The 12,124-nt window shown below is 41.3% G+C and overlaps 1 protein-coding gene across 1 annotated transcript in view; it reads right to left on the reverse strand.

Annotated features, from left to right (window-relative positions):
• MAP3K1 (mitogen-activated protein kinase kinase kinase 1) overlaps nt 1-12,124 on the reverse strand; it is a 76,060-nt gene that overhangs the window by 23,682 nt on the left and 40,254 nt on the right. Inside the window, exons 3-8 of the mRNA XM_004703709.2 lie at nt 9,868-10,018; nt 7,936-8,136; nt 5,426-5,626; nt 3,898-4,014; nt 3,373-3,521; nt 199-324 (exon numbers count right to left, since the gene is read on the reverse strand). Of these exons, the coding sequence (XP_004703766.1) occupies nt 199-324; nt 3,373-3,521; nt 3,898-4,014; nt 5,426-5,626; nt 7,936-8,136; nt 9,868-10,018 (945 nt within the window). The remainder of the gene's footprint in view (nt 1-198; nt 325-3,372; nt 3,522-3,897; nt 4,015-5,425; nt 5,627-7,935; nt 8,137-9,867; nt 10,019-12,124) is intronic.

Genomic DNA, 12,124 nt, shown 5'->3' on the forward strand with positions numbered 1-12,124 from the left:
TGTCTTGCATGTCTTGCCTTACAACACACCATCTTTTGACAGACCCTGCACAATCAGTTTGCTGACGACTTCACTTAGGGCCTAAGTGTATTTTTTTCTTCACTTAGGAACCTCCCCACAAGGCACCTTCAAACTTTTCACCTCCAGCAAGCTCACAGAGAAACCATGGTAAGTAGGCCCAGGGAGAAAAAGAGCCACGTACAAATGGACATGCAGTGGTGGTGCAGCTTGTTCCTGCAGCCGTCCTCACACACGGTCAGGCTTTCTTCATCGAGCATGCCCAACAAGCAAATAGGGCACATCTGCTCTTCCTCATCTTTGATACTACAGGGAAGGAAACAAAGCACTAAGCACACAGTAGACACACATGGGAATTCATGCCCTGCAGGGGGGGAAAAATTCCCGCTTGCTTATAATATGTACAAATTAACCAAAACCTTTAAATATTTGAGAGATGCTTCTTTTCCTATAACAATATTCAGCAATTTTACTTATTCATCCATTCATTCTATAGTAATTCTAGATGAGACTTAATTTCCCTGTGTATTTACAGATTATGGGTATGAGCTAACCTGTTCTTACTATGAATACAATTCAATAGTGAGCTATTTATCTTATGCTTATAGGAGATATAAGGTATTGCAAAAGGTTTTTCTGTTACCAATTGCCCCTATGAACAACTGCCTCCTCTGTCAGAACTGGATGGTTCCTGGCTATCATTAATGAACACTTTGCTGACAGATTCCATAGAAGACTCCTGATCAAGAGGGCAGAAATGTAGAAATTATCACAGACCTTAGTTTCTAGAAGCATGGAGAGTAGAAGATGAACCCCGAAATTACTGCCCTGAGATAATCATTACTAATGGGATCTTATCTTGCACCATTTTGTTTAATTAATTTTACAGTTTTAGATCATCTGACTGACAAACATTCAATGGACGGGCCCCATCTGGCACCGACAGTGGCAGAGGAAAGCAGGTTCTTGCCCACAGACAGTGCTCGTGGGTTTCCACAAGCAAATCTGCGAAGGGAATTTGCTAGTTTTTCTTCATATATTAAATGTGTAGAGCTGTTAACTAAAAATTCTATTTCTACAATGGTTTCTTACATAAATATCTAAAATTTAAAAACTGAAAATTATAGTATGTAATTTTCAAACAACAATATTAGAGACATACTGAATGCTATATAAAAGCAAGTGCAAAATAAATTGTGGTACATCAACACAATTTTATATAGTCATGTAAAGAAAGGAACCTGTCTTTTGGTGTTTCCTTAGGAAAATATTTTTCACACATTACATTTTAAAACCCCATCGAGTCACAGATCAAAATATGGCAAGGCTCCCTGCTTGTTTGAAAATCTCAAGAATGATAAAATGTGTGCAGAAAGTTTTATTTTGTTGCTTGATATAATTTTTTTAAATGTTATCAAAACTACTAAAAGTAGTATTCTTTGTGGGGGCTTTTATACTCTTTTCGCAGGTTTTGTTTGTTTGAGCTTTCATCTGAGATGAATGGCTTTCTAGGCCATCAACAGTACTAAAGCACAAGACCAGCCCTGTGATGTCACACAGCATGCCCAGCATCATAAAAATCAGCTTGTGGCAGCTCTACTGACTTCAGCGTTTGAGAAGACATAGTCCATAGCCTCCCTACCCTTACCAAGCCCAGACTCTCGCCTGAGCCCACGCTCCCACAGGGCACAGTGCTGCAATTTACCATTCAGTTAAAATTCCTGACAAACAGGTCTGAGGGACTGCCGGCAGAAGAACCAGTTTTTCCAGTGCACACAACACTCTCCAGCAGAGCTGACAAACAGGTCAGCAAAGCCATATAATGCTGATTCTGAGGGAGGCACGTACTAGGGTCTCTCCCTCCCAGCTTTTAGCAGCCTCTTTTATTTACAGCACGAAACTGTGTGGAGTGGGGGAAAACTGGCAAAATATGCAGGCATCAATAGGGAAACTGACAGTAACAATTTGTACAATAATGTACAATAAAAACATTGATGACAGAAATGCTCAGGCTTTTAGTGTGAGTTCTGCTAAGAGGGAAGGCAAAGACGTTTTCTAATGTCCCAAACAACCCAGAACACGCTACCATTCTAGAATGCATTCATTTTTTTGGCGGGGGGTGGTGGGGAGAAGAGAAGAGGAGCTGATACCAAGGGCTCAAGTAGAAAGAAAATGTTTTGGAAATGTTGATGGCAACATATGTACAAGTGTGTTTAATGAAACTGAAGGATTGATTGTCACAAGATTTTTAAGAGGCTCCAATAAAATGGTTAATAATACAAAAAATTTAAGAACTCTTAAAAATTAAACTAAAAAGATTCACACATGAATAAGCCTCTCCTGCTTTCTCTCCTCATGCCGTCCCTGTTTGGGTATTATCAGGTCTCTCATCGTCATGCATTTTGAGAGTTATAAAAATTAAAACATCAATGGGCTGAAAATGGAACTTAGTCCTTAAACCAGTGCCTCTTAAACATGGGGAACATCCCAGGAGGAGCCCTTTTAGACAAACCACTCTCCTTCCTGGATGCCAACCTTCCTGTTGGCAGTCCTCATTTTGAGATAGAAACCAATCAAACAAGTACTACAAGAGAGAAAGACAATGCATGGGTTTTGATTATCATACTAGAGACTTGAATTTTTCTTCTGCCATTACAGGTTACCTCTCAGATCCCTCAGAGTTATAAATCCATTCTTATTAGTAAGTAAGCAGTGCAAACGTTAGAGAAGCCCGTATGCACTAGGCAATTAATATGATTAACGGCAAAAGGACCTCTAATTACCACTGATGAAGACTACTTGTTTAAATGAGAATGCTTAAATCTTACAGGTATGGCAGCCTGTGGTGAGAACTCCCTGACAGATGCAGCACTGTCACTCAGTATAAAAACCTACACTAAAAAGTGACTTCTGAAACTGCATCACTTTCTCGAAGTATAGTAACCATGGACATCGCCTTCCATTGCACGAAGCTTCAGTTTCCTTACTTACAGAGCAGTGAGAAGGCCTACCCAAGGAAGATGCTCTCAGAACAGCAGCAGACAACACAGCAGGTGCCTGCCACATAGTAAAGACTGAAAATTGGCAGCCACTTATTACGACCAGGGATTTTTTTTATCCTCATGACTTGACTTTTTCTTATGAATTATGGTAAAAATAGGCATTCAGTATCTTCTCACATTAAATGTAACTTTCAGGATAAAATCATCATATTTATTCTCAGGTGATCTTTAATATTCTGCACCTTTTTAACTAGAAAAGCAAGATCCAACAATTAAATAATTTTATTTAAAAACACCCCTGCATAAAAAAGCAACACTGGATTACTGCTTTAATTCCTTAAGAAGTACTAACCTGTTTTCTGAACTAGATGTAGAAGTACTAGATGATGACAATGTATGAGAATTTGACATGCGAGAAACAAACTTCTGGATGGTGTTACGGGATGGAGCTTTGATCCTTGAGCTACGCCTACTGTGATACTTCTGGAACAGACTCTCCACCTGACATCGAGAAAAGACAGGAACAGTGACACCCGTGCCACATTTACACCTAGGAAAGCGTGTTAGGGGCTGGATTTATCGGTTTCCACCAAGCTTATATAACTGCTTCAAAAAATATCATACAGCTTATTAATGGTCAACATTTTTATTACAGGAAGACTTTCATTTTTATTTTGTTTCTAGTTTAGAATAAAAATTTGGCTAGCCAATGGATCAGAAGAGAACTATTTATAACCACGGAATTCTTACATGCCTCCATGCCTTGAAAATGACCATTCATTTATTTAAATATAGAGTGCATGGCAAATTTCCAGGAATAAATGAAAATGTGTTGGCAATTTAATGATAAAGCACTTGTATATATATTAAAAAATACCTCAAAATTCTTCAATGTTTTTCTCCACAACATTGGATCTGAAGGTTCTAGTTGAAACACCCGGAGCATAACAAATAACAGATGAATACAAAATGTTCCACGTCCACAGCTGCAGTTCTAAAAGGCAAAGAGAGAAGCTTTGGTTAAATAAATCCGTGGCTCTACCAGAACTTCGATTCACCACATCCGTGTGCCTCCTAGTCTAAGATGACAAATCTTCTATTAAGTTAAATCTTTTAGTATCCTTAATAAGGCAAAAAGTCTAGTCGTATCCATGAGTTAGTCTTATTTTCATGGAATTGATTCAATTTGTATTCTAAAGTATATCACATCATAGTAAGAATCTATAAACTGTATCAAATGAAATTTTTTCTTGCAATTCCATTGTGAACCCACTGGTGGCACCGTGGGTGACGTGGTAGGCTGCTAGCCACCAGCAGCTCCACAGGAAAAAGATGAGTTTTTTGCTCCCTTAAATATTTACAGCTTTGAAAACCCGAAGGGGCAGGTCTACTCGGTTCTATGTGATCAATATGAGTCAGAATTGACTAAATGGCAGCGAGTTTCTCTAAGTAATTAATTGAGCTAAATTTTAGAAAGATGTAGTGTAGAAATGTTTGTTAGTAATAGCTACTACACCAACATTAAAAAAAAAAAAGCTCAAAACTGGACCAGTAAGTAACACCATAAAAGCAAAAAAAGACTGAAGTTGTCAAGGAGTTAACTTTACTTGTCATGATCAATGTTCAAGGAAACAGCCGTCAAGAAGTCAAATGACTTATTATACTGGGGCAAATCTGCTGCGAAAGACTTCTAAAGTGATAAAAAGCAAAGATGTCGCTTTAAGGATTAAGATACTGTCTAATTCAAGTCATCATGCTTGGTAAAGTAGAGGGACAGTGAAAATGAGGAGAAAGAGATGGAGTGAATCAGTGGCATACTGACGGGCACAAACATAAGAACAATTGAAGGATGGCGCCGGACCGGGAAGAGTTTCATCCTGTGGTGCGCAGGGTCACCATGAATTGGAACCGACTAGAGACACCGAACAACACAATGCAGGTCATACTTTCAATAGCTTCACATGCATGCAAAACCTGGACAATAAAGACCAAAGAATTGGTGCATCTGAATTGTGGTGTTGGCAAAGAACACAGAATACACCATTGACTACCAGGAGAATGAACGAATGTGTGCTGGAAGTACAGTCAGAATGCTCCTTAGAAGCAAGGATGGTGAGACTTTTGATTGACACTTGGCACGTTATCAAGAGAGACGCGTCTCTGGAGAAAGACACCATGCTTGGTAAAGCAGAGCATCAGCAAAAAGGAGGATGACCCACAGTGAGACGGACTGACACCGTGGCTGCAACAATCGGCTCAAACACAGCAACAATTATGAGGACGATACACGCTTAGGCAGCGTTTTCTTCTGTTGAACAAAAGGGTGCTGCCATGAGTCAGAACCAACTTGAGGGCACCTACCAATAGCAACAAGCAGACACTTGTGAAAAACTTTAAAACCCTACCTGAGGCCCAATAAACACTCGGTATTTATTGTCTGGGCTGTCCCCTCCGATCAGGAAAGAGTTGGGGCCTATTTGCTGCAGTAAGTAGAGGCGGGCCCGCATCACTTTGCTTACACGGCGGTTGGTTTCTTCAGGACTGTAGGGCGAAAAGCCATCTGGCGAAGGGGCTCTTCGGGGTGGTGTGATTCTTCCGCTCTGAAACTTTAAAACATTCGTATTTCTAAAATGAGATGAATTTCTCACTTGTACATGACAGAATTTCACACACCTGCCACCCCGTGCCCCAAAGAAACACTGGATAGCTATATAATAGATGGTATGCTGCAGAAATGACTCATTACATACGGTATAGATAAAATTGGGCAAAGTGTTTTTGCGTGATCTCACTCTTCACTATAAATTGTTGCTAAATCTTTGGCTGAGAAGACACACCATGTGGCAACTTAAAACATTATTCTATAAACATGCGAGTTCCTTGAAAAGCATTGTATAAACCAAAATGAAAAGCTTTAAAAATAGATGTATCACAAGCAAGCAGAATGACTCGTGTCTGATGGTAAAAACGACACACCCGGTTCCTGGTTTTTCACTGCATATGTGTGTGCCTGTAACTCAATGCAAGCACAGACTCCTGGAGTTCCTGCCCTGGTGCACTCTGCAGAGAATGCGCACGCAGATCTGGGGCTGCGAAAGGGAGGAGGAGCATTCTAATAGCCTTGTCGGGTCATTACAAACACTCTTTAGTATTACACCAAATCTTGACAAGTGGTTTCCTAAAGGCAGTAGCAATTTGGAATCTGAAACCGTATCAACTATTTTTCCTCCTCTGTTATCAAAATCCAGGTGGTATATTTTGCCCTTTCAATTTATCTGTGCATAAATGCATCCCTATGCACTGGATCGCTGACTGATGCGCATGTTCCAAATGTTGACATACTTCAGTGTAGAAAAACAAAACAAAAAACCGCACATTTGATACCACCACCAATTTCAACAGAAAAATCTAAGTATTTTTCTATTGTATTCAAGCATTCAACATACATATACATTTTCCAAAAATTGTACTCAGCCAGCAATTTTCCATTTTATCAACAGGGAAAACTCCTGTGCCTTGTTAACCTTGGAATGACAGTCTCAAATCATTTCCAGGAAAGATGTTCTTTCAGATAAAAATTTTACTCCATGAAGAAGCAACTAGTTCAGTTTGTAACTCTAACAATCACACCAATGCTTTTCCTTGTGATGGCTGGTGTACTTGGTATGGACCAGAATGCTTTAAGCAGGCTTCCCGTTTCAACACAAAGATATTCAATAAGGTAGGTATCAAGACCAGTCCCTGGAGAAGGTAAAACAGAGGGTCAACAAAAAGGAGAATGGCCCTCAGCGAGCTGGACTGACGCAGTGGTGGCAGCAATGGGCTTCCACATGGCACTAGGTGTGAGGCGGGCGCAGGACCAGGCAGCGTTTCGTTCCGTTGTACACAGGGTCACTGTGAGCTGGAACCAAACCGACTGCACCGAATAGCAAGTTCCTGCTGCTTCCTCAAAGGCATGCTTTTTAAAAAAGATCGTTTTATTGGGGGCTCTTACAACAATACATATATCGATTGTATCAAGTATATTTCTACATATATTGCCATCATTATTTCCTAAACATTTACTTATTAAGCCCTTGGTATCAATTCCTCTTTTTTCCCTCCCCACTACCTTGTGACTCCTTGATAAATTATAAATTATTATTTTCATATCTTACACTGACCACTGTCTCCCTCCCTTTCCCCAGTTTCTTTTGTTCGTCCCCCTTGGTGTGTGCATGTGTGTGTGTGTGTGTGTGTAGGGGGGGAGGGTTTGGTGGTTATGTGTTGATTATTGTGATTGGTTCCCCCTTCCTCCCTTCCTCTACCCAATCCCTGTTAAAGATTTAACACCTTTAACACCTCCCCCCTACCCTCCTGGTATTGCTACTCCCATTTCTGTTCCTTGAGGGGTTTATCTGACCTGTATTCCCTGTGTCATGAGCTCTTATCTGTACCTGTGCACATGCTCCGGTCTAGCCCTCAGTGAAAGGAGGTAGTGGGGTCACGATACTCGCAGGGTGAGGAAGCCTCAAGGAACCAGAGGAATACTGTTTGTTTCCTTGGTGCTATACTACGCCCTGATTGACTCATCCCTTCTTTGTAACCCTTGTGTGAGGGATGTCCCATTGTCTACAAATGGGTTTTGGGCCTCTACTCCGACCTGCTTGTTCTCAACAATGTCTTTTGTTTGTCTCAAAGGCATTCTTAAGTGAAACTGGTTTGCTTCGGTTCTTTAACAGCCAATACATGATAGGGAAGAACACAATTTTGAATGTCAGTAAACAAAAGGCAGACATTTCTGCTTTGTGGACCTTCAGAAATGGCCTCAGGTTGTCCTAACCCCGGGACCAGAGTTCTTCTAATTGATAGCTGGCCAGTCCTTGATGCTTTATAAAGAGTGAAAACTGCCAACATTTGTTGGGGCAGAACTTACAGGAACTGGGGAGACTCTCTTTCTCCGCACTCCGGGTGATTCCGACTTGACTGAGCGGCCTGACGGGGAGCTGCCAGGAGAAGGGCTGCGACGGCCTTTGGGGGCTGGTGACGTGGCACTTGCCTGGCCCTCTGTGTGGGGCTCGGCTGCCGAGCCACTAATTTCAGATCCATCTCCTTTAGCAGGGAGCGGTTTAACCACCTGCACCAAAATATCCCAACGTTCCAATTACTTAAAAATACACACGAAAAGTAAGTTAGAGCACAACAGACTAAGAAATGAGCTCAATACATTTTTATTATGAACTACTATAAAAATAAACTGGATAATATATCAACTTTCACCTGGTCCAGGTGCATTGGCTGTAACACTAACAGGTTATCATTTATAATTTTATAATTGGCATTATATTTTATAAGACAATGTGCACCATTTTTTCTTTCAAAATCAACTAATGTTAGAAAACAAATGTGAAAAACAAGTACTATGATGTTTACAGTTAATGTACCCGTATACACTCATGTATAAGCCAAGTTTTTTCAGCATATTTTTAATGCAGTTTTTGTGGTAAAATTAGGTGCCTTGGCTGGTATTCGGGTCGATTTATACGTGAGTATAGATGGCACTCAAATAGATAAAAGTAGGTGCTTTCTTTGTCACCTATAATTAAAAAAAGCATAACCTTAGAGAAAAAATAGCATAATTTCAAATGCTCAGAAATAGCCCAATCGATGAATACGATGTCATTTTGGTTTTCCTCAATATTTCATTACAATAGATAGTATACACATGTACTGCAGAAACAACAAAATGAGGTCAGAAGTTTAAAAACCAATGTGCCACTCTTCAGTGCTGTTGTTTAATAATAAGGGCTCTTAGACCTAATCCAACCATGACCCAGAGTTTGCAGTCAGAGCTCAGGAGAGCGCCCCACTGCCCCCGACCTGCTACTCTTGCTCTGTAGTCGATTTACCACCACAAGCCGCTTTGCGCTATTTTGTGTGTTACTTTCATTTTATTTATTTTGCCGAAACTTTCCCCACCCAGAGCGATCTCTGTTTAGCTTAAGTTTTGAGAACCATTTGGGCATTGGCTACAGAGAACATGATAAAAAACAAACATACAGACAAGAAAATTAAGACTTCCCAGGTAGCCTGTACACTTCTGAATGACAATAGAGAATCTGTGAACTGTAAAATGCCAGGCCGTGCACGTGTCTTCCTGCATTCGGCTTTTACCTCGCCACCCTGCCCTGCGTAGGGGTTAGACGCCAGCACTTGCACTGTGAGTATACCAGGAATCACACAGAAACAAAACACCTGGTCCTAAATAACTGGGAGCCCAGAGAGCAGCACGGACTTCAGAGGGCTTTACTGTTCACAACTTCTCCTTCCTCTGGATAACAAAGGAATTTGTCTCATGGAGTGACTGTCACTTTCTATAAGCGGTTTCAACAGAAACATCTTTCTAAATTAGAGAGAAAAATCAAAACCCCAAACCAAACTCACGGCCACTGAGTCCATTCTGACTCACAGTGACTCTATAGCACAGGGCAGAACTGCCCTGCAGGCTTCTGGATCGTAATTCTGGCGGAAACAGAGAACCTTATCTTCTTCCGAGGAGAGGCTAGTGGTTTCCAACTGCTGACCCTGAGATTAACAGCCTAATGTATCTTCACTATGCCACCGGGTTCCTTAAATTAGCAAAGGATTTTAGATACTGACAACAGAGGGCAGTGCTGCTTTACCCATTAACCCCGCTGGTTAGCTCCCTGGATCATCAGCTCTGCTTCCCGGGATCTAATGCACGTTAACTATGTTTGAATACGAGGGGCCAGCATGTGGAGCAACTGAAAGGGCTGCATGTACAACGAAGAGACACCTGTGGGGATGGCTGTGCACACACTCCTCTGCTGGGACCCCAGCCACTCACCACAGGGCCTCTCCGGTTTCTCCTTTCCAGCCACTCATGCTTCCAGGCGGGCATGCAGGTGGCCTTCAGCTTCTCCCTGATCATTCGTTCCTCTGGGCGGTCCTCCATCTTGTGCAACCCCTTGAGAGTTTCTTTAGTCTCCATCTCCCGACTGAAATGAGGGGGGGAAAGGGAGAGACAATTTATATATGAAAAACAATTTCCAAGAACAGAATGCTTTTATCTCACTTTTCCATCCGACACGAACTAAAAAGAAAGTTGCCAAATGCCTGCCTATCAACTGATGTGTGCTGTATCACATCGCCGGCAGAGCAATGCAACTCCGACACACGTTACCACACAGCTGAACCCTGAAAACATCCTGCTGAGATACGCCAGACACAAAAGGCTAGTATGTTGACCCACTTACATGAAATACAAACAATGTGCACTGAGAGAGACTTCCTCAACCCCAGTCGGCATCAGTCTCTGTCGCGGAGGCTTGAGCACTGTAGCACTTCCTGCTCAAGGCAGGCTAGAGAGGTAGACCTGGCTATCTACTTCTGGAGATCGGCCAGTGAGAACCCAATGTACCCCACCCCCACAGTCCAGTCACTGGGCTGACACCGGGTCAAGCAACATTTTGTTCTGTTGTGTGTCGTGTTACCATGAGTAAGGGGGCCAACTTCCCTGAAGCTGATAATGTCAACCCTGGCCCAGGGAAGAAAGGAATGGCAAAAAAAAATTTTTTTAATCCCCAAATTAGCAAATTTAAGGCTGAGAATGTGAATTAAGATATTCTACTGCTGAATTGTACACATGGAAAGTGCTGCCTGATTCCACGAGTTTAATGTCTTAAAAGGAAAGGTTCACCTTAGCAGGGGCAGGACTTGCAAGCAATATGAATGATGCACGTAGTTTGTGAGCAACCATGAAGCTAACAGGTGAAGACTGGAGCCCCCCCCCCAATGCTCAGGTGGCAGGGAAGATCTAAACTTGGTTCTGCTGATGACTGCACAACTTCTAAATATACCTGCGGAATTGTATGGTATGTGAAATATGTCTATGAAACTGTTAAAAATAATAAAGTATTACAAAGCAAAAATAAATGAATAAAAGATTGTAGCAAAGTAAACTCTATGGAGCAGCTCTACTTTGTAACATGTAAGGTTATCAGGAGACCCCAGGTAGTTAACAAACTGGATCGTTAACTTTCCTCCAGGTAGTTAACAAACTGGATCGTAGGACGTTAAAAAACAGCATTAGTAAGAACACTAATGGATATGACATTGTTCTAATTTTATCTGGGAGAAAAAGGTGACCGTCAGCTTCCATAAAGAATTACAGCCTTGGAAACCCTGGGGAGGGGGAGGGGGACAGTTCTACTCTGCCCCACAGGGTCACTATGGGTCAGAACCAAGTCAATAGCAATGTGGTTTCTGTTATTATTGCTTTATTTTGTTTTGTTGTTGTTTTAACATGCTGAACCAAGTGGATAGCAATGTGGGTTTTTTGTTATGTTATTTTAACATGCTCAAAAATGTAACAAGTATTTAGAATGGTTTTTACTACTCTCTGTCCTAGCATGGAAGAATGAGGTGGTGGATGACTCCTATAAAGATTTTTGGCCTTGAAGCAAGAAAATGTTTTGGAAATGATGATGGCAACATATGTACAAATGTGCTTGATACAACTGATGTATGGATTATTCTAAGAGCTGTAAGAGCCCCCAATAAAATGATCTGGAAAAAAACTGATGTTTGGCCTTAGAAACCCCAGGGAGAAGCTGTACTCTGTGCTGTAGGGATGCCAGGAGTTGGAACTGAATGTGTGGCAGCGGGTTTGGTTTGGGGTTGGCCCCAGAATTACGAAGAACTTAAGTCACTATAAACAGGATAAAGAGGATATGTTCACTTTCTGAAATGAATTAAGTGAAACTAACCACAACTTGTAGTATTTTTTGCAAAAGCAAGAGCAATTAAATTATATTCTCAGAGAACATTTCATGACACAACACTTGAGGTCCTCCATTTCCAAAATGGAAAAATTATCTGGCACAAATATTCTGAACAATACTCAAGCACTTTGTGGTATTAGCAGAACAAAATCATCTCTAAAATACTAAATTTTCAGAATTAAACAAACTATACACTGGGAGAAGCAACACTTTAAAAAATACTAGTTTCTAAATTGGCATTCTATGATGCTCACCTTCCCGACACAACCGCTGAAGACAAAGCGGGTGAATAAGCAAATGTGGTGAAGAAAGCTGATGGTG

The sequence above is a fragment of the Echinops telfairi genome, unplaced genomic scaffold, assembly GCF_000313985.2.
Source record: "Echinops telfairi isolate 266 unplaced genomic scaffold, ASM31398v2 ScPeMD7_7469;HRSCAF=8507_1, whole genome shotgun sequence".
Taxonomy (NCBI): Eukaryota; Metazoa; Chordata; class Mammalia; order Afrosoricida; family Tenrecidae; genus Echinops; species Echinops telfairi.